The sequence below is a fragment of the Gavialis gangeticus genome, unplaced genomic scaffold (assembly GCF_001723915.1).
Source record: "Gavialis gangeticus isolate Ggan-Ray unplaced genomic scaffold, GavGan_comp1, whole genome shotgun sequence".
Lineage (NCBI taxonomy): Eukaryota > Metazoa > Chordata > Crocodylia > Gavialidae > Gavialis > Gavialis gangeticus.
The window spans coordinates 78,221,208-78,241,980 of record NW_017729031.1 but is presented as its reverse complement, the minus strand read 5'-3'; the positions used below and the strand labels follow the sequence as shown (position 1 = coordinate 78,241,980).

General features: G+C 43.1%; 1 protein-coding gene across 1 annotated transcript in view; it reads left to right on the top strand.

Moving 5' to 3' along the window:
• The window catches only part of HECW2 (HECT, C2 and WW domain containing E3 ubiquitin protein ligase 2), a 239,849-nt gene that overhangs the window by 206,977 nt on the left and 12,099 nt on the right, over window positions 1–20,773 (top strand). The window contains exons 21-27 of the mRNA XM_019523126.1: window positions 3,416–3,568; window positions 7,606–7,704; window positions 10,751–10,880; window positions 11,450–11,596; window positions 12,334–12,448; window positions 13,244–13,329; window positions 14,778–14,890. Coding sequence (XP_019378671.1) covers window positions 3,416–3,568; window positions 7,606–7,704; window positions 10,751–10,880; window positions 11,450–11,596; window positions 12,334–12,448; window positions 13,244–13,329; window positions 14,778–14,890 — 843 coding nt within the window. The remainder of the gene's footprint in view (window positions 1–3,415; window positions 3,569–7,605; window positions 7,705–10,750; window positions 10,881–11,449; window positions 11,597–12,333; window positions 12,449–13,243; window positions 13,330–14,777; window positions 14,891–20,773) is intronic.

Genomic DNA, 20,773 nt, shown 5'->3' with positions numbered 1-20,773 from the left:
TGCCTCGTGTATAAAGTGACCTAAGTGCCAAGTCTTTAGTTGTGGGATAAACCCAACTGACAAAACAGGAATGTAATGATTGATCCTCTGACATGAGTCATATTAATCCTGTGTACAAAAGGAGCACTGTGAAATGGCTGGAGTTAGCTCAAGCACAAAGATAGTATTTTAATAGTTACTCTGACAGCCCCGGGAATGCCTCAAGAGTTTACTGATTTAGCCTGTGTAGCAGCACATATCCTCGGTCTGGTGTTCAGGCTGTCATGTCCTTCTGAATTTGAGGGTGGTGCCCACGTCTTCTGTCAGGGTGAGAGACCAGGGAGCTTAATTGAGCCCACAGGCTTCTGATTGACTGGGGGAGCATATTCTTCCTTCAGTAGGGCATCAGTGGCTTTATTTGCAGTTCAGCAATGGTCTTTATACCACCTCTTATCCTTACAGGTTACCCTGCTTTTTAGATGATTGATGAAAGCTAAAGTTTTAGAAAAGAGTGGCAGAAACATGATGCTGAAGCTGATCCTTTGTGATAAAGGGTTTTTTTTCATTCTTTTGCTGTTAGCATCTGGAGGTAAAAAAGAGTTTCTTTGCCTCCACCATACAATCCAGGGGGTCTGTAGGCAGCCTGTTCAGGTTGGTGATCGTTCTAGGTAGTTTGAGCTCTCTTTGCCAACTAAATGAATCAAGATCTTTCTGTTGTGAGGAAAAGTTTTATATTGCTTGGTGGACAAAATCTCTGAGATTCATATTGCACTTGTAGCATCTCTGAGGATGGGACAGTAATTTCCAGACACTATGACTTCTTTCCTTGAGTTTCTGCCGCTGTCACGGCTATACTTGAGATATAACTATGCCCCATAAATTGCTGTGTATTATCTCTTTCTACCGGGAGCTCCACTTAGAGAGAATGGACTGCTTGCATTCCTTAAGAAAGCATCTGTGCATCATTTGCTGAGAAAATGATTATTCAGTATAAACAGTTGCTTTTGTGTCTCCTCCATTTCTAGAGAATACTGAAAAGTCAGGGGTGAGTAAACTTTTGTGATATTCAAGTGCTTCAGGTTTCCTTGATTTTAATCTGATTACAGTTTGGGAATGACGTGGTTAAATTGGTGAATGAAATTTAGAGATGGATTTGGTGCCCAGGCTGATGATAACAGATTTAATCAGCTGCTTTGACAATGTTTGAAGTAGTGTTGACATTCCTGGGACTTTGGCAAAAATAAAGAATACCTGTCCTTTACTCTGTCAGTGAGATTCGAGTGTAGTTTTGCACCATTATTCTGTGAGAAGACACAGAAGAGTCTGTCTTGCCACCCCACTCCTATGTAATACAGATGTTAGGCTGTTTGGAAGGTTAGGGGAGAGTTAGTCGCCACGGGATTAACCCAACTTGGTCTCCATCTATCAAGTTCTCTCTCTTTGTGGGTACTATGGCTTCCTTCACCTTTAAACTTTAAAATGTTGATGAATTTATGTTTATAAAGCTTTCTGTGATGAGGAAAGCATTCTTATTCTTATTTATAGCTTGGGAACTGAAGTGAAATGAATTCTGTACCCCACTCAGCTACAGAAGGGAACTGATCTCCTATGTCCCAGTATGGTGCCTCAACTGTAAGACCATCCTTTGGCCTGGGCTAATGCCATTTGGCACTTTGTCGTTTGCCATCAACAGAGATATGAGCTGGTTAGTAGGTTCTCACTCCAGGAACAAATGAGGGATTACTGATAGGCTGGGAAAGCAAACAGAATATATGGCACAGACTACATTTGTTCTTCTGACAGAGGGTATGTTACCAGCCTACTTTTCCTCAAGTGGGTAGATGCAAAGCTACTGTTTGAGAATCAAATTCGAGACCACATGGTTCTTTTTTATATGGATCTTGCTGTCATTATCATTTGTACCTTTGTCACTTTGAGACTAGACTACTGCATTGTGAATTATATGAGGTTATGTCTTAAATCTATTCAGGAACTGAAATTGATGGAGGGTCCAGCCCCAGGTTAAGCTGGTTTTTGTTCTGTGAACAGATTATACTGATCCTCTAGAATTTGCCCTACTCGCTTTTTGCTTTCCAGGTAGATCCTTCAGATCCTGCTTTTGACATATATTTACACAGCCTGACAGCTATCTTCCTTTTGAGTCATGTTGTTGCAGTTAGCAGATGTGCTTGAGCCAAAACTTCCTTTTTTGAACTGCAAAGAACATCTGATTAGGCATCCCACACAGAGCACTCATAGCATTGGCATCTACCTTGATCTGAAATAGCCTTGGAAATGCTCAGAGTTATGGAAGGAGAGAATAGGATGAGTGCTAGCATTTTTAAAGGGTGGAAAATATAATGAAAACTCTTTTTGGAAGGGAATCTGGTTATTTTGTAAGGGGCAGAATCATGATATTAAATATTATTATTCTACATTTTTAATGACTAATGGCATCCAAAGTTATGTCCCAGTTCATATATTTATATATCAAAATATAACTTGTATATTGATATATCAAAATAAGAAAAAAGATACATAGCCATACATACAGTTCAAAGTGTGTCCTTGTGAGTTATTTAATCATTAACTGTTGAATATTAGCTGTGTATCAAATAACTGTTTTCACTCTTACCAGGTACAGACTCTCCTTTAAAGTTTAGTGTCTACCTTTTTTGTGAGTTTTATCTTGGTACTAGGGCTAATTATGATTCCTGAGGGTACAGAAGGTTCTTTATGTTCCTTGTTTGGGGTTATAATAATTCACATTCACTGTGGAAAAGCCCCTAGCTTTCCATTTTTCACCTTTCCAGAAGTATTAACCTTATACATATTATGCTCCAGTTGTGACCCTGGGGGAAATGGCAGGACTGCAAGCTCATCCTTAATGCTGTTTCAGTGAGACTCTTCAGCCTGTGTGTAATCACGCTACTCAGAGAATGCATTTCCTTCAGTGCCTGCTAATTCAAGATTGCTGTTTCTAATAAACAAAGTTGATAAATAACTACCATATTCCCTAAGAATAAATAAAGTCTTTTAGATCAGGGAAGACAAAGCAATTATTTGATTTACAATATATTTCTCAGGACAAAACCCATTGGGTTGTTCTTATAGTTCCCAATTTGTGAAAACAAAATATGATTTTTTTTCATTTTTCAATTTTGGACTAATGGTGGCTTTTTTATATTGTACACTGTACATACAAGAGATTTCTGCTTTTCCTTTAGCTTTCCTTTCTATTACATCTCAACACTAGACTGTAATATACTAAATGAAGCCTTCAGTGATGATTGTTTGTATTTTACTTAGGAGGATTCCACTCAATAGAAGTGACAGGGTGTTAGAAAAGCCTAGCATATATATTTAAGGGAAACAGATTGTAGAAGAAACCATCTGTGTAAAATAAATCCTTTGTATTAACTTTATTTTTGTAAAGGTTGGATTACAGTGGACCTTCAAGAGAATTTTTTTTCCTGGTGTCCAGAGAACTCTTCAATCCATATTATGGTTTATTCGAATATTCAGCCAATGATACCTACACAGTTCAAATAAGTCCCATGTCTGCTTTTGTGGACAATCACCATGAGTGGTAAGAATTATTTTTTCAATCTTAATTTTTAAATTTTTTTTCTATTGTCCCCATTTGCAGAGAATCAGCTCATACGTAATCAGACATGTGCTATGGAATTTTATCTTTTTAACCAATAGTAGTCAAATAATTGCATTTCTTTAGACTCTCCTCACTGATTTTTCTCTTGAGTTGGTTTTAAATGATATTTCTCGTCAGGTCAGCAAAGCTGACTTTTCTCTAATGTGCATTGGCTCACAATATGAAATGCCATGCTGCTTTTGCACAAGCAGTCACTTCACCCAAGTCGCTTCACTATCAGCCCTTTGTGCATGAAAAATAGACTAGTTTAGTCAGCTCAATGAATACGGGGAGATTTCAGCTGCATGTCATAGTTTAGGATTTCTCTACCAATACAGATCATATCCAGCAAGGCATTCGATCTCTGTTGGAGGAAACGCTATGAAATCTTGTTCTTGTGATAAAGCAGTCAGTGGTAAATATAAAAGTGTCTGGATCAAGAGGCACTCTATATAACCTTTAAAACATGAGGTCAGGATCTACAATGAGGGATCTGAAGACAATCAGAGAAAAAAATGGAAGGTTGTGTAGTTAGTTTCTTTAAAATTAATTAATGGTAGTATTAAGAGTGCTGCTCTAGCCATGATGGTCTAGAAATTATGCAAGAAGCAAGGATTTGTCAGGGTGATAAGTTTTGCTGGAACAAGTATAGCTGAGATAGTTAGACAAGCTTTAGGATGCAAAACATTCTTCATCAGGAATGTCTTGCATTCAAAAGCTTGTCTAACTTTATCCCAGCTATACAGGTGGTCCAATAAGAGATACAGGTATCCCTTGATTTATGTGAGTTCTTTATATGCGAATTCACTCTTATGCGATGAGCATATTTAGACCCATAATTTGTTATATGCAATGTAAATTTGCTCTTATGAGATCAGCATAGATGCCCCCCCGCCTGAGCAGGTAAGTCTGTGTGGGGAGGAGAAAGGGCCATGGCCCCACTCACCCCAGCCCCAGCTGCAGTGGCCCCAGGAGTGGCCGGCACCAGCGGCCTGCAGCCACTGGGCTGCACTGTGCTCCGCCTGTCCCCCTGTGCCTGGGCTCATCCCAGCTCCTGGGCTGTGCTGTGTCATGGTGCAGGCAGCTGGTGTCGGCCGCTCCAGCACAGGCTGGCATGAGCGTGGACAAGCGGAGCCCCAGGCAGCACAGGACGCAGCATTCACCCCAGCCCTGGCTGCAGCGGCCCTGGGAGTGGCCAGCTGCCTGCAGGCTCTGGGCTGCATTGTGCTCCACCTGTCCCCACTCACTTCTGTTCCTGGGCTGCACTGTGCCTTGGTGCAGGCAGCTGGCATTGGCCACTCCTGGGACTGCTGCAGCAGGAACTGGGGTGAGTGAGGACAGACAGCCCCAGGGGGTTCAGGGCATGGTGCAGCCCAGCGGCTACAGGCAACTGACGTCGGCTGCTCCTGGGGCTGCTGCTGCAGCAGGGACTGGGGTGAATGCTACGTCCCTTGCCACCCAGGGCTCCACTTGCCTGCACTCACCCCAGCCCATGCTGGAGCGGCCCCAGGACCAGCCGACACCAGCTGCCTGCACCAGGGCACGGCGCAGCCCAGGAGTAGAGGTGAGTGGGGACAGGTGAAGCCCAGGCACGGGGGACAGGCACAGCACAGTGTAGCTCAGGAGCTGCAGGCAGCTGGCGCTGGCCACTCCCAAGGCTGCTGCAGCTGGGGCTGGGGTTAGTGCCGCTCTCTTCCCTCTGCTTTGCTGTCTTGTGCAAACCCAGGAGTGGCACCTCTCCCCCCACCCCTTCCCTAGTCCTAGCTTCCCTCCCTCTCCACCATGGGAACCTATCCCTATTTGTTACATTGTAAAGTGGGTTTGATTTATGCGAATTTGATTTATCCGCTGTTCTCCAGGAATGCATATGTAGCATAAATTGAGGGAAACCTGTATAACCCTAAGAAATCCTTGCCTCTTTAAAACTAAGGCCATTTTTTACATAAACCAGCTTTCATGATTAAGGGCCCAACTCTCAGCAGATACATATCAGTGCATCTCTGTAAAAGTCAGTGAATCTGGATCTAAGCACTTAAATTACAGCAACTCTGGGATGGCGGTTATAGGTCCCAGTACTCTACGGGCAAACTAGAGTTTCAAATAATAGAAGCCCAATGTAATGAAGTGTAGTTGAGAGGTTCACAGACATTAGGGATGGAAGGGACCTCACGAGATCTTTGGGTCCAGCCCCCTGCCCAAGGGGCAGGAAGTCAGCTGGGGTCAGATCACCCCAGTAAGATAAACATCCACCCCATCAAAATAAGCACCCAGGTATGGCATTACTTGTAAAATGACTGGCTGGCTAGGTGCACTGCATATCTGTGCACCTGTTGATTTAGAAATATAAATTCATTAAGAACAAACTGTAAATGGTGCAGGCAGTCTGGAAGGAAAAACTTCAGGGTTGTGAATGGCTCTGCTAACCTTTTTATGTTCTTCCCCAGCCATATTTATGCAGAGAGCTAGCTAATGATGAGTGGTGTGTGAGCCCATTCTTTTGGAGACACTAGTGCCAGACTTGCATAGCTCTTGCCTCAGGGGGAATGTAAGGAATGTAGTTGTGGCCAGTCCCTGTGCATGGAGGGAAAAGGCTTTGTGTGCTGCCTCCCCATCATGCACACTGCATAGACAAAGACATAATCAAGTGCTGGTCTTTCTGACTGTAACAATGCTGAGGTTATGTCCAAACAAAAGGGCTATAAACTTCCCTTTTTCACAGAAATCCTTAGGTTGAGCTCTGTTTTCAGATATGTGGAGGGCTGATACAATGCAAGACATTTTTACAGTGACCTACAATAGACACTGTTTCTAAAAAGGGAACTGTGCCCTTAGCTAGGGTTACCATATTTCCAGTTTCAAAAAAGAGAACACCTGTTGGGGTGGGGGGTAATATGATTGTGGAGAAGGCCCCTGCCCCTCACTCTCAAGCCACATCCCCAGCCCTACTGCTGCCCTTCACTCCTGACCCACAGTATCCCGCCCCTGCCCCCGCAACCATGCTGGTGCCCCCCCTCCAAACCTACATCCCCTCCCAGTCCCTGCCGACACCCCTCATTCCTGACCCACTGTCCACCGGCCCCCTGGTGCCCCTTGCTCCTAAGCTACAGCCCTCCTCCCAGTCCTGTCAGTGCCCCTCACTCCTGACCTGCAGCCCCATGCCCCATCAGGCCTGCTGGTGCCCCTCACACCTGACCCATGCCCCCCCCGACCTTCCCAGCCGTGCTGCCCACACAGCTCCCCACTGGCCCCAAAGAGCCCCCCTGCCCCCTTCCCTCACTGGAGGGGCAGGCAGCCCTGGCAGGCACTTGTCCCCCTCGTGCTCGTATGCATGTGCACATACTCCCCAAGCCCTGGCCTTACGTGCCTACAGCTGCCAGGGCTTGTAAGCAGACGCATCGCCCACTTGTGATGTACCTCCCCTGATCCTCACATCCTCAAGCAGCTCCTTGCTGGGGCAAGCCAGAAAGTTCTGGGAAAAACTTGGATGCTAAGCAGAGGCAGAGGACAATCCCGGATATTTGTTGCTATTTTAAAAAACTGCCCAGATGGAGATGGGAGGACCCAAAAACAGGACACATTGTAACCTTACCTTAACATCTAACAGAATATATACAAAGACCAGTTTTTCAGACTTGCTGTTTGCCTGATCTCAATCCCATCAGTACCAGCAAGTCTAAGAGGGTTTACATCATACCAATACAGAATGAATTAGTATACAGTTTCTGTGACTGAAAAGCAGTCAGTTTAAATGTAAAACAGAGGGACTTTCCATGCCCTGCAGACTTTCCCTTAGACCCTAGAGTGAATTTTAAAGGAACACAAAAAGAAACATGATACTACAATGGAGCCTTAGCTATCTGGTTTAAATATACTGTTAAGAAACTTGTGTATATAACTTGTATGTGTGGATCGCAGGGCAACATGTAAACCACAATGTCTGAGTATACTGCATATAACTCATTTCCTTTGTCTTTTAGGTTCAGGTTTAGTGGTCGAATCCTTGGTCTTGCTCTGATACATCAGTATCTGCTAGATGCCTTCTTTACCCGGCCCTTTTATAAAGCCCTCCTCCGAATGTAAGTGGAATTGTTCTCTCTTTTGCAGTAAATGTTCAGGTTTTCATACCTAGGAAAATAAAGCAATATAAGTAATTATTTGGTCACTTGTCTACAGGGATCCTGGTTTTCTCTGTTCAAAAAATTGCAAATTCTCTGGTTAAACCCCCAAAATTTGTGTTTTTCCATGATTAAAATGAAACACCACTATGTAAATAGCTATCAATTTAACACAATTTTAATTTCTATATTTACAATTTTAAAGCAATTTGGAAGCCTACCAGTGCCTCCATCATTATAATAAAATAAATTCTAAATACCTATATATTTTGGCATTTGACTATCATGGAAAATCAGGCCTCTGCTTGCTACCTTCCCTCACCAGGATGTGGGTCCAGTGGTGGCTGTCCCCCCACTGCTTTGTGGCACTGAGCAACCCTTATATGCCAGTGCCTGCCTCTGCCCACACCGCCGGCCCTCAGTCCTGCCAATGCCTCTCACTCTTGACCCACAGTCCTCTAGCCCTGCTGGTTCTCCTCACTCCGAAACCACAATCCTCTGCTCCCCCAGGCCATGCTGGTGCCCCTCACTCCCAACCCACAGGCCCCCATCCCCCGAAGTGCTCCTCACTCCCAAGCAGCCACAGCTCCCTCAGTCCTGTCGGTGCCCCTTACTCTTGACCTGCAGCCTTATACCCCCACCCCCAGCCCTAGTGGAGAGGGTCCCCAGCTACTGCTGTCCCACTCCTGTCTCTCACACACCCATCCCCTCTACGTACCCCTGCCACGCACACACACAGACACCCCCCACAGCCCTTCAGACAGTCCCCAAGCCCTGGCCCTCCAACCTCTGCCCCCCCATAGACTTACTTGCATCCAGCTGCTGGGGCTAGTCTGACCACGCTGCCTGGCTTTATGCCAGCTATGTGTGTACGTGTGCGTACATGCATGTGATGTCCCCTGCCTCCAGTTGCCCTTCTCCCACTTCTCCCAGCCCCAAGCAGGTCCTTGCAGGCTGAAAGGCTGCCAGCCTGCAAAGGGCAATCCATGGTTTCCTGTGGTTTCCTTCCACACTTTTCTCCTTTAAAGAGGGAAATCCACATTTCCTCCTTCAAATGAGAAAGTCTGCATTTTTCCACATTAAATGGAAAGGCTGGATCCCTGCTTATAGTTAATCCAAGATTTATTTTAGTCTTTTTGCTCCAACTTATGGTATTAGCTAGTAACTCAAATGTTGATTGTGATCAGTATGAAAACCTTGTGATTAGTTTTAACCTTTTAAATTATCTTTCTGCTATAAAATACTTGAAGTCATGCAAAGATTGTGGTATTATTACAGATATTAATAAAATGTGTGTTCATTTTGCTTTACTGAATTATAGAACAGGATATGAATCACTCGACAATCTAGATTTAAGACCAGCATTTTCAAAGGTAGCCTTTAATTTTTGGTTGCCTCCAATTTGACTTGCTCAGCTTTAAGATACCTTGGGTCTGATTTTGAAAACTACTGCTATTGTACACCCACTGCTTCAGCTCAAGATGAAAACTGCAGTTGCTCAACACCACTCAAAGTCAGGACTGATGTATCTCAAGTTTGGAAACCTAAAATTGGGAGTCAATATTTATGCATTTTGGAAGGGTGATTTCTATTTGTCTGAAAAATATCCTGCAGATTTATGGAGCTGTGGAAATAAAACATTACGATTTATGTATTTGCTTTATAGCATGTAAACGATTCCTGCCCCTACAAGCTAATTTTAGAGGAGATGTCGTGAGGGGAGCTAATAAAATAGTATAGAGCCTGAGCAAAGAAGAGCAAAGACTCTTGCAGTAATATCATGTAATCATCACATTCCGTTCGCTCTTTATTTTAGTGCTTATCTAGAAGTTTTAAAAATAACCCAGAGCCAGCACCTGCCACCTTAATCACACTGGTTCTGATTCATGAGTGCAGTAAGAAAGAGCAAAGTGGCTGCATGCTTCTCCACCAGAGGCCTTCTGTAGAGTTACATAGCTGGTTCTAATGGCTTTGTAGCCTGTACACATCCCTGCAGGAAACTCTGATGTGCGTAGGGCATTACTGGGTCAGTGAGGATCATATTGCTCATTAGGGGCCACTGTTGCAGGATGCAAGTTAAAATCATTTTTGTCCCAAGTCAACTCCTGACAGTCTTTAAGTAACAAAGAATTGAGCTGCCTCCCATCTGTCCTTTCATGAGCCTTAGCACAGAAACAAGGTTAGATTTCCCTGGTGGGTAGCAGTGAGATGTACTTTATGAGAGGTAAGATGTTATTCAGTGTTAATAAGCATGGCAGAATTTGACCTAAGTAAATGTTGCTGTTACCTGACTTCTGGTGGGGATCTTGGAAGGAGTTAGTGCTAACAAAGGGCTTGAATGAGAAGAGGGTAGATGGCCTGCAGACTGGATTGGGAAGGATGTGCCTGCTTTAGCAGCAACATAGCCAAAAGCACAACAGACAGTTTTGGGAGCTGTGGATAAATAAGCTGTGAAAGCTGGCATCGCTGGCCAAGTAGGGCAATCAAAGAAGTGATAGAGTAGGAACCTGAGCAATAAGTACAGTGCCAGTTGCTAGTGATAAGAAGTTCCTGTTTCTTTTATGGGATGAATTGTGTACTATCTGTAGGTGGCTTATTTCTATCTATAGAATTATTAGGGTTTTATTTTTCTATATTTCAGCTTTAAAATAAAGTTTCATGAAATACAGGGCAAACACTTAGGAACAATATGAAATATATAAATAAAAGTTCTTTAAAATTTCAAAGGTGGAGTTTACAGTTTAACAAAATGGAGAGAATAAGTGTGGAACAGGCAGCCACTGTTACCATTAGCAGGCGAACACACAAAGTCAGAATAGTTTCTACTAATTTGACTTCAGGACCTCAACACAAAGGAATCTAGTAACCACTGTTCTTTGTTCTGTTGGTTTCTCTGAGCTCCCTTTATTCTCAGTATGTTTTGTAGGGCTGTCCTGTCTAGCTCTGTTACTGAGCACACACTATGGCTGTCGGCTATATATGTATGTTTTCTTCTTGTTTATGTTAGACTATGTGACCTGAGTGACTTGGAATACCTTGATGAGGAGTTCCACCAGAGTTTGCAGTGGATGAAAGACAACGATATACATGATATCCTAGATCTCACATTCACTGTAAATGAAGAAGTTTTTGGGCAGGTGTGAAAGATTCTTACTTTCCTTTCCTTTCTTCTTTATAGTCTATTATGTAACTGTTTCTCTGGACTTAAAAATGATTGTCATTCCCAACTGATTTTAAGTACTTTTTAATAAAAATCATATATGATAACAGACAGCTTTAAAATCTTATGGAAATGTGTCATCTATTGCCAAACATGGCTTTCTGATTAAACAGACTTTCTGAAGACTATATGAAATGTCCCATACTTGAGTTTTCTTTGCTGACAGTAGTTCATCTAAATTTGTCAGTATTGTCTGTCAGCATTCAAAGGTTATATGGTATAGGAAAACCCATTTCTATCATCTGTCTACAGGGATGACAATGCAAAGTTGGTTTATATCTCTTATTTGGTAGCTTGTTTCTAAGTCATGATTTCATCAAAACAGGGGCTTCAGCTGTATCATCTGAATTTATGTACTCCTGTTCAGAAAAGCTGGCCTCTGTTTGGTTAATTATATTGGGAATTAGCATAACAAAGTGTACAAGTGATCCTTTTTGTCTTTACATTATTTTGTGGTGGGTTATTTTGTTTTATTTTTACCTTTAGATCACTGAACGGGAATTAAAGCCAGGAGGTGCCAACATCCCAGTCACAGAGAAAAACAAAAAAGAATACATAGAGAGAATGGTGAAATGGAGAATTGAGAGAGGGGTTGTGCAGCAAACAGAAAGTCTAGTTCGTGGTTTCTATGAGGTAAACAAAATCCTACTTGTGAACTGTTTCCCCAACAAACATTTCCCCAATATGAATTTTTAATGCTCCCAACCATATAGTATTTATATAACAAATGTAAAAGTAGAAGTAACAGTGCATAAGTCCAAACAGTGGATTAATTTTATTATTTTGTAACAGTCAAATGTCTTAGTATGTAAATTAAAGTAATTGTTGGTCACTGAGTAGCTACGTGCCTACTATTCACATTAGTGCCAATACATACTCTGATGTGTACAGTGTAGCCTTTTCTTTTATTCTTGAAATGATCTCATGTAGACATAGAAGGAGTTTTTTACTTCACTCCAGCCTAGCAGAATTGCCTAAGTGTATGTGAAGTGTATGTTTTCTGCATTTTCTACATTTGGTCATCAAACTTGAATGTACTGAATCCCTATTGCCCTGGAGTGTTTCAGTATTATTTGTTGAATAACTTGCCTTCCAGAGAGTATGATCTTCATATAAAGTTGAATGCAGTTACAGTGTTAAAACAAAACAGACCACAACACAATAAAACCACACACAGAGCGGAAGAACAGTCTGTTTATTTGACTTCTGAAAAATGTTTAAACCTTAAAATTTGCTATGCATTGAACAAGCCAGCACAACTCCTTGCTTGAAAAATGATACTACATTTGTAATGGAGGAGCTTATTTAGTAAAAGGCAAAAATAATAGAAGCAATGAGTACTTTTTTCTGTATTTTGTTTCCCTTCACAGGTGGTTGATGCTCGACTTGTGTCTGTATTTGATGCAAGAGAACTGGAACTGGTTATTGCTGGCACAGCAGAAATTGACTTAAGTGACTGGAGAAATAACACAGAGTATAGAGGAGGTGACGTTAATTTTTCAGTTTTGTTATTCGTAATAAATTCTAATACAGCATCGTCATTATTTTAAGCTATCCCATTCTACACCATCCTATGAAATATATTATTATAATTTAATGTCAAGATATTATTTTTCTGGTTAGTTTTGGATTAAGAGCAGACATTTTAGTAACTTTTAGCTTTCCTTCCTGTTCCCATATTCACAGCTCTTCCTTGGTAGTCATCCTCATGGACAGCAGTCAGATAGCAGACTTTTTGGAATCAATGGCAAATGGCAGCCATATTTATTTAGTTGAAACCATCTCATTTCTACCTGCAAAGGGTATAGGGAACTGGCTGTGATCCTACCTAAGTGGGGTGTGGCTTCAGTTCCAGTGAGAACAATGGGAGCTGATGGCAGCTACTGTGAGTGAGATGGCTGTAACCATTCTGGCACCAGGCACAGCTTTAAAAAAAAATTACCACCCCCCAAATGTCACCAAAGTTAATAATGCTACTTAGCAACTTGCTAGTGATTGATATGTCTATATATTTGCAAAAGGGATTTTGTTTTTCTGTTTCTTAACTTGGATGAATGCCTGCCTTTGATTTGCAACAAAGTGCAGTAAACCTGGTGAGAGTCCTTGTTTTGTTTCACTTTTTTGCCATTGATTTAGACATATAGATATTCGCACTGTAACCAAGGATGAGAAAGGAGAAGGTCCATAACTATTAGCATTTCAGATATATTCTTTCACAAACTTATAGATAACTTAAAGCTAAAAGAGCCAAAAATAATGTAGCTTTTGTTGTTCTAACAGGTTACCATGATAATCATATTGTAATTCGCTGGTTCTGGGCTGCTGTAGAAAGATTCAATAATGAACAAAGACTAAGGCTGTTACAGGTGAGAGATCAGTTGATTCCTATAGATATATTCTTCCCCATTGTATATTAGATGTTAAATGATATTCCAGGATGATGACATTTTTTGATAGTGTGGAACCTGGGAAGGACCTGGGAACTCTGCAGTCTCCTCCAGAGGCGTCCTGGTAGGGCTATGCAAAGCTGCGGTCCCTGATTCAATTTGGTGGAGATTCGGCCTGATTCGGTGGCTGGACCTCTGGATCTGAATAGAATTGGGAGACCCTTTAAGCTCTCCAAATCGATTCAGAGAGTTTCAACTTGATTTGGAAAGATTTGACAATTTGGACATAGACACAGCTTTAAACGTTTTTTCTATATACCTCAAGGTACCAGGCAGCTTGTAAATGCTGTGATGCTGGGGCGGATGGAGCGTCCCACAGTAACATGGGGAGATGGGGTTTCCCCAGTGTGTTCGGCAGCAGACCCAGAAGTGGACTAGGAGATTGGTGCCTCCTGGGTCTGGGGCGACAGCCAGGGTCCCCCTGCAGCTGATCTCCAAGCTGGAGGAACATGGGGTGGGGGGTCCCCCCAATGCACTCGGTGGCAGACCTGGAAGTGGACTGGAAGTTTCCTGTGGGACGCTCCATCCACCCCAGCATCCAACATTCACAAGTTGCAGCTGGTACCTTGGGGAATGTAGAAAAAACATTTAAAGCTGTGTCTATGGCTGAATTGCTGATTCTCTGAATCAGCATCAAATCTTCAGATTCGGATTCAGCCGTATCGAATCGGGGACAGTGATCCGAATCAACAAATTGAATCACTGTCCCCAATTTGGGCCAAATCTGAATTGAATACGGCCCATTTCGCACATCCCTACTTCCAGGAATAAGTGTAAAGGTCTTGTTCTCAGGGCTTTTTTTCCTAAAAGGTTATATTGGGTGTCTAAGTGGACTCTTTAAAAGAAAATTAGTCTAAGAAGCCCTTAGTCTAAGAAGCCCTCTCTCCTAGTCTGCTATCAGGAAATATCTGTCTCACAGAGGGTCTTATCATCAGTGGGAACACCAATATGAGTAAAGTTACTCGGGTGCACAAACACTGAAAGACCCTTCATTTGTGCATTGATTCTTAATAGAGTATAACCTCATGAATCCAGGCATGCTTGGGACTGAGCACTTGCCGGAAATGTGAAAATTTCAGATTTTTGAAACCGGAGAGGTGGCCGGTCCCGGAGTGGTGGTAGGGCAGGGCGGTGGGAAGGGTAGGGGCAGCCAGTCCCGGACCAGCAGCCGTACATGGAACAGCGACAGCAGGATGGTGGACAGCAGCTATAGCTGCTGCATGCAAGCTTCCCCCTCCACTGCTTTGGGGCTGGCTGCCATTACTCCTTGATGGAGTGTAGTTTTAAAAAGTGCTGGATTTTCAATAATTCCAGATTTTTTATATCTGGATTTATGAGGTTATACTGTACTCTGTTTGTGTTGACAGTTTGTTACAGGCACCTCCAGCATACCTTATGAAGGCTTTGCCTCTCTGCGAGGGAGCAATGGGCCAAGAAGATTCTGTGTAGAAAAATGGGGGAAAATCACTGCTCTTCCAAGGTAAAGCTATATATTTGTATACATTTTTGTACCCATAGTTATTGTTGAAAAATATCAAAGTATATTTTAAACAACTTAGATATTTCTAACTCAGTTCTCTGTGAGCTGGTTGTGGTAAATATCATGATATTTTGCCTGCTGAAACCATTAACTATTGAGGTGGTGAATGAGGTTTGTGAAGTGTGAACAGCTGTCATAAACTACAATGAGAAAAGAAATGTAATTGTGCTTAATACTCTGTATCTTAACATTTCTGTTTCTTTATTAATTTGTTACATTTTACAGAAGTAAATATCCACTTAAGGGTTTTATGGGAAAAAAAAATGTTAGAAATTGCTTTAACTCCTGTAAAATACAATGAATTAATAAAGAAACAGAAATGGTAAGATACAGAGTATTAAGCGCAATTCGATTGCCTTTCTCACTGTTCCATTTTTGAATGAACAATTCTAATATTATAAAAGCCTAAATCTATCTGTCTGTCTGTCTCTGTCCATAATGCTTTGTTTGCCCTCTGATTGGCTGACAAACAGCCAATCAGAGTGTAAAGAAGCATTCTGACAGAAGGCAGCCTGCCATCGTGATGGTGGGGACACAAGGGACAGAGCAGGGGGGGCGAGGCCAGCAGAGCTGGGCTTGCCCCCCTGCCCTGCTCCCTGCAGGTAATGCGGGGAGCGGGGAGCAGACCCAAGTGGGGGAAAAGCCGGCCCACCGTGTTGTGGGGGGAATAGTGGGCCCCTGGCCTGACTTCGTCATGGCTGGGGGGAGGGAAGGAACGGGTCTCCTCCCCCACTCAGTCCAGGTCCACTCCTACCTCCTCCCCCTCCCCCATGTTAGCCTTGAGCCCGCTTCTCCTGTTCCTGAGTGAGCCCGGCGCAAGGGAGTGGGGAGGAGCAGGCATGCTGTGGCATCAGCGGTGACAGTGGGGCCAAGGGAGGACTGGTCCCGGGCCCAATGTGGGGGAGGGGAGGCAGCGAGCCCAAGCTGAAGGAAAAGCCGGCCTGCTGAGGCAGTGGGGGGCCCAGCCCAGCCCAGCCCAGCCCAGCCCAGCCCAGCCCAGCCCAACATGGCGGCCGCAAGGGGAGGGGAGGAGCGAGCCTCTTCCCATCGGGCCCGGGTCCACTCCAGCCCTACCCCTGATCCCCCACGGCAGCCCCGAGCCCGCTCCTCCCATGCCCCCGCTGCCGCCAGGTCAGTCTGGGTCCATTTCTTCCCCCCCAGGCCTCCCACCATGTGGACCAGCTTCTCCCCACCCTCGGGCCTGGTCCTCCTCTGCATTGGGTCTGGGCCCACTGCTTCCTTTCCCCTGGGCCCCAAGCAGCAGGAGGGAAGGGGGAGCAGGCCCTGTCTCTGCCCGCTCCCCACCCCCCCATTATTTTTGACAGCCAGTTGGCTAGTTCAGTAATGAAAAGCAAAGGTGAACAAACATTAAAATAACACTATGCCTATGATGTTCTTTGAAAGATGTTATATATATACCAAGAAATGAATATCAGTTTTGATTAACTGAGGAAACCCCAGGCCTTGACAGTCTTGTCTAGTCATATCATAGGAAAGTCTGGAAGAGAAAGAAAAATAGTGAAGGAATTCAGCATCGGGAGTGATATGATCAGTTACAGGAGAAAAAGTTAGGAAAAGCAGCTTTTCTCATTTTGTTTTTCAGTGATGCCAGGGACAAGAGCAGAATTAAATGGCCTGTAGCACCAGCAGGCTGGATTAGATTGATCACATCCTGGCCATTGTTTCACAAGCCTAGATTCAACAATTTAATATGAAGGTGCTTTCACCTTCTCTACGCTATGGTCAGACTGATACATTTGTGGAAGATATTCCTTTCTCTACTTCTACAATTCTACCTTGTGATGTCTAGAAGTTGTCCTGGTTGGAGACAGACATGTTAGTAATTTTGATTTCTATATAGGAAATCAAAGAACAACAAATAGTTCTGTGTAGCTGAAATGTAGAGAGCCAGCACATAAGTTTCTAGAGTTAGTAGCCTTTAAAAAAACTGCTTTGTCAGATAAAAGTATAAATGGGAACCACACAGTTAAAGGTCAAAATTCAATGAAGAGAAATGGAACAGTTTAAATTACAAAATAATTACTTTACTATATTTTGGGGGTTCCATTTTATGACCCCTGGTTCTTGTACTGTGAGAGATAGTAAATAGTGAACCCCTGTTAACTTTTTCTTCACCATTTAGTAGTTTGTAAACCCTTAACACATCCCCTCTCAAGTTTCTCTTTTCTAAACAGAATAGGCCTAGCCTTTTTAGTCTCTCCTCATATGGGAGCCCCTTCTTACCACTAATCATCCTTGTTGCCCTTCTCTGGACCTTCTGTAGTTCTTCCTTTTTGAGGTATGGGGACCAGAACTGGATACAGTATTCAAAATGTGGACACACCAGGAATTTGTAAAGGGGCATAGTAATACTTTTCATTTTGTTTACAGTTCCCTTCTTAATAATCCTTAACTTTTTGTTTGCCTTGTTTGCCTTTGGCTATTGAGCACTGAGCTGATGTTTTTAGTGAACTGTCCACAGTGACTCCCAGATCTTTCCTGTGTGGTAACAGCTAATGTAGAGCCCATCATAATGTAAGCGTAGTTTGGGTTACTTTTATCCAAGTGCATCGCTTTACACTTGCCTGCATTAAATTACATCTGTTATTTAGTTGCCCATTCACTTAATCATACCAGATCCTTCTGTAGTTCCTCACAGTCATGCTTGGTCTTTACCACTTTGAATAATTTTGCGTCAGCAGGAAATTTGGCCACCTCACTACTTTTCCAGATCATTTATGAATAGGTTGAACAACACTAGTCCTAACACAGATCCCAGGGGAGCCCCACTCTTCACTTCTTTCCATTCTGAAAGTTGACTATTTATGCTCAGTCTTTCCTTTTGGTCTTTGAGCCAATTTCTAATCCACAAGTGGATGTTCCCTGAAATCCCATAACTACCTAATTTAGTTAAGAGCCTCCGACGAGTTTGGCTTTGTGGACGTCTGACTATACTATGTCAGCTGGATTGCCCCAATCCACCTGCTTCTTGACACCCTCAAAGAAATTTAGTGAATAGGTGAGGCAAGATTTCTGTCTGACAAAACCATGTTGATTTCTCCCCAGCAAGTCATGTTAGTTCATGTCTTGAACAATTTTTTTTATTGTTTCAACCAGTTTTTCAGGAGCAGAGGTTAGTCTCACTAGCCTATAGTTCCCTGCATCCCCTCTAGAGCTCTTTTAAAATATGGGAGTCTAATTGGAGCCAGCCTCTAGTCCTCTGGTACTAAAGCTGTTTTTAGTGAAAGCGTTAGTTGTATACTACAGTTAAGAGTTCAGCAATTTCTCATCTGAGTTCCTTCAGAACCCTAAGTTGGAGGCCATTGTGAAGAAATCCCCCTCTCTCTGCCCACCCCCCTTGGGTCATTCCAGGAGTACCCCTCTCCCTTTCACTTGCTTGCTGTTTGGTTCAGGCTGGTCAACCAAGTGACCTAGCCAGATAAATTCCTGAGGGGATGGGGGAGCTCTCTCTCTTCCTCCAGTAGGCATTTTGAAAAGCCACAAGCAAAGTGCCTCCAGGCTGCAGCCTGGATGAATTCCTGTAAGTAAAAACTAGGAAATTAGCCAGGAGTTAGGATTTATGTCTAGGCAGATGCGTTTTAAAAGGGCTACTACATCCAAGGCTTTGTAAGACTCTGATTAATTATGTTTGCTCAAAGTGTTTTTCTGACTTCCTTGCCACCCCCTGATCAATAAAGGTATCGGGTTACAGCGTCCCTGGCTGTTTCAGTGTAGGGTTGAGAGGCAAGTCTTTTGCTCCTGGCCTGGCTGGAGAGCTTGCCTGTGTATGTTCCCTCAGTTATACCTGAGGTTACCTGGGGGTGTTTTGGGCTGAAAGAGGCACCCAGAAATATTACCAGTGCGCAAAGCACCCCCAAGTCTTGGAGGGTCTGTGTGTCCTGGGCTGCACAAAGCCCTAACAGAGACCAGTGCCCGGGTGGTGGCATCGTTACCCCAGGCTTGTGGGTTTTCTCCTAGAAGTGGGACAGCCAGCGGTAGGCAGGCACCCTGTGGGAGGCTCCTGAAGCGAGGTTTTAGGGCCTAGCACAGTGAGGTGGGTGGCTCTGCGTAGTAGTGCCCCCACAGGTATCAGGTCCTGGTGATTTACTACTGTTTAGTTTATCTATTTCCTCTACAATCGCATCTATTCACACCTCAATTTGGGTCAGCTACACTGACTTGTTGCTAGAGGAGTGCATCTGGTGACAGAATTTCCCTAACTTCTTCCACATTGAAGACAGATACAAAAAATGCATTTAGTTTCTTGGCAGTGGCCCTGTCATTCTTTAATGCTCTTTTACACCCTGATCATCCAAAGGCCCAACTGATTCCCTGGCAGGTCTTTGGCTTCAAACGTATTTAAATAAATCTTTATGTGTTTCTAGCAATCTTTTCCTCGAATTCTCTCTTAGCTTGTCTTATTTCAGTTTTACATTTGCCTTGCTAGTATTTATGCTCTTTTTTATTTTCCTCATTAGGATTTGACATCCACTTTTTGAAAGAAGCCTTTTTTCTGCTTATTGCCTCTGCAACTCTACCATTAAACCAGGCTGGCTTTCTTTTGGTCCACTTTTCTTTTTTTTTTTTATTTGTGGTATGCATTTGTTGTGTGCCTCCAGTATGGTGTTCTTAAGCAGTCCCCATGTTGCCTGCAAGTTCCTCACCTCTTTCGGGACTCCTTTTAACTTCCGTCTAACTAGCTTCTTCATTTTGCTGTACTCTCCCCTTTTAAAGTTGAAGGCTACTGTGGTAGATTTTCTTGTCTCCCCTCCTACCTGGATGTCAAACTCAGTTGCATTGTGGTCACTATTGCCAAGTGGCTCAGTAACACTAACTCTTTACACCAGATCCTGTGTACTACTTAGGACTTAGTCAAGAATGACCTTTCCTTTGGTAGGTTCCATGACCAATTGCTCCAGGAAGCAGTCATTTATAAGAAATTTCATCTCTGCATCTTGGGCTGATGTTAAATTGACCCAGGCTATTTGTAGATAGTTGAAGTCCCCCATTATTATTGTATTTTCTGTTGTCGCAGTCTCTCTCATCTCCCTTTAGCATTTCTAGCTTGCTGCTGCTGTCCTGGTCTGGAGGTTGATAGTACATTCCCAAATGTACTTTTATTCTGTTGAAACGTGGGATTTGTATCTACCAAGTTTGTACAATACCTCTTTTATCAGTTGAAAAATCAAACCTATTTGACTTGATGCAGTCTTTCATGTAGAGTGCTACTTTCCAACCAGAACGGCCTACTCCATCAGTCCTGTATAATTTATATCCTGATATTGCAGCATCCCATTGATTTTCCTCATTCTGCCATGCTTCAGAGATACCTATCATTATTAACTGCTTAGAGTTATATAATGATCCATTTAGCCAGTGCCATTGGTACAATGTAGGTGCCAGCTGCTTATCCCAATGCCTGTGGGGCAAAATTGGCCATTGATCTTTAACTTTAAATTCCTTTGCTTTGGAAACAGTCCCATTAATATTTTTACATGAATGAAAAACTAATTAAAAAAGTGCAGTCATCATGGGTTAGCTACTCCCACCTCTCAGTCTCATGGAAATCAGATAGCCTACAATGGGAAAGTTAAACTTCAGCCTAAAGAGAATGAAAATTATTGGCTTTTCTAAAAGGTCCTTCAGCCTGATTCTCATTTCCTTCAAAGACTTTACAGGCATACCTCGGAGATGTTGCGGGTTCGGTTCCAGACCACCGCATAAAGCAAATATCGCAATAAAGCGAGTCACACGAAGTTTTTGGTTTCCCAGTACATATAAAAGTTATGTTTACACTATACTGTAGTCTATTAAGTGTGCAAT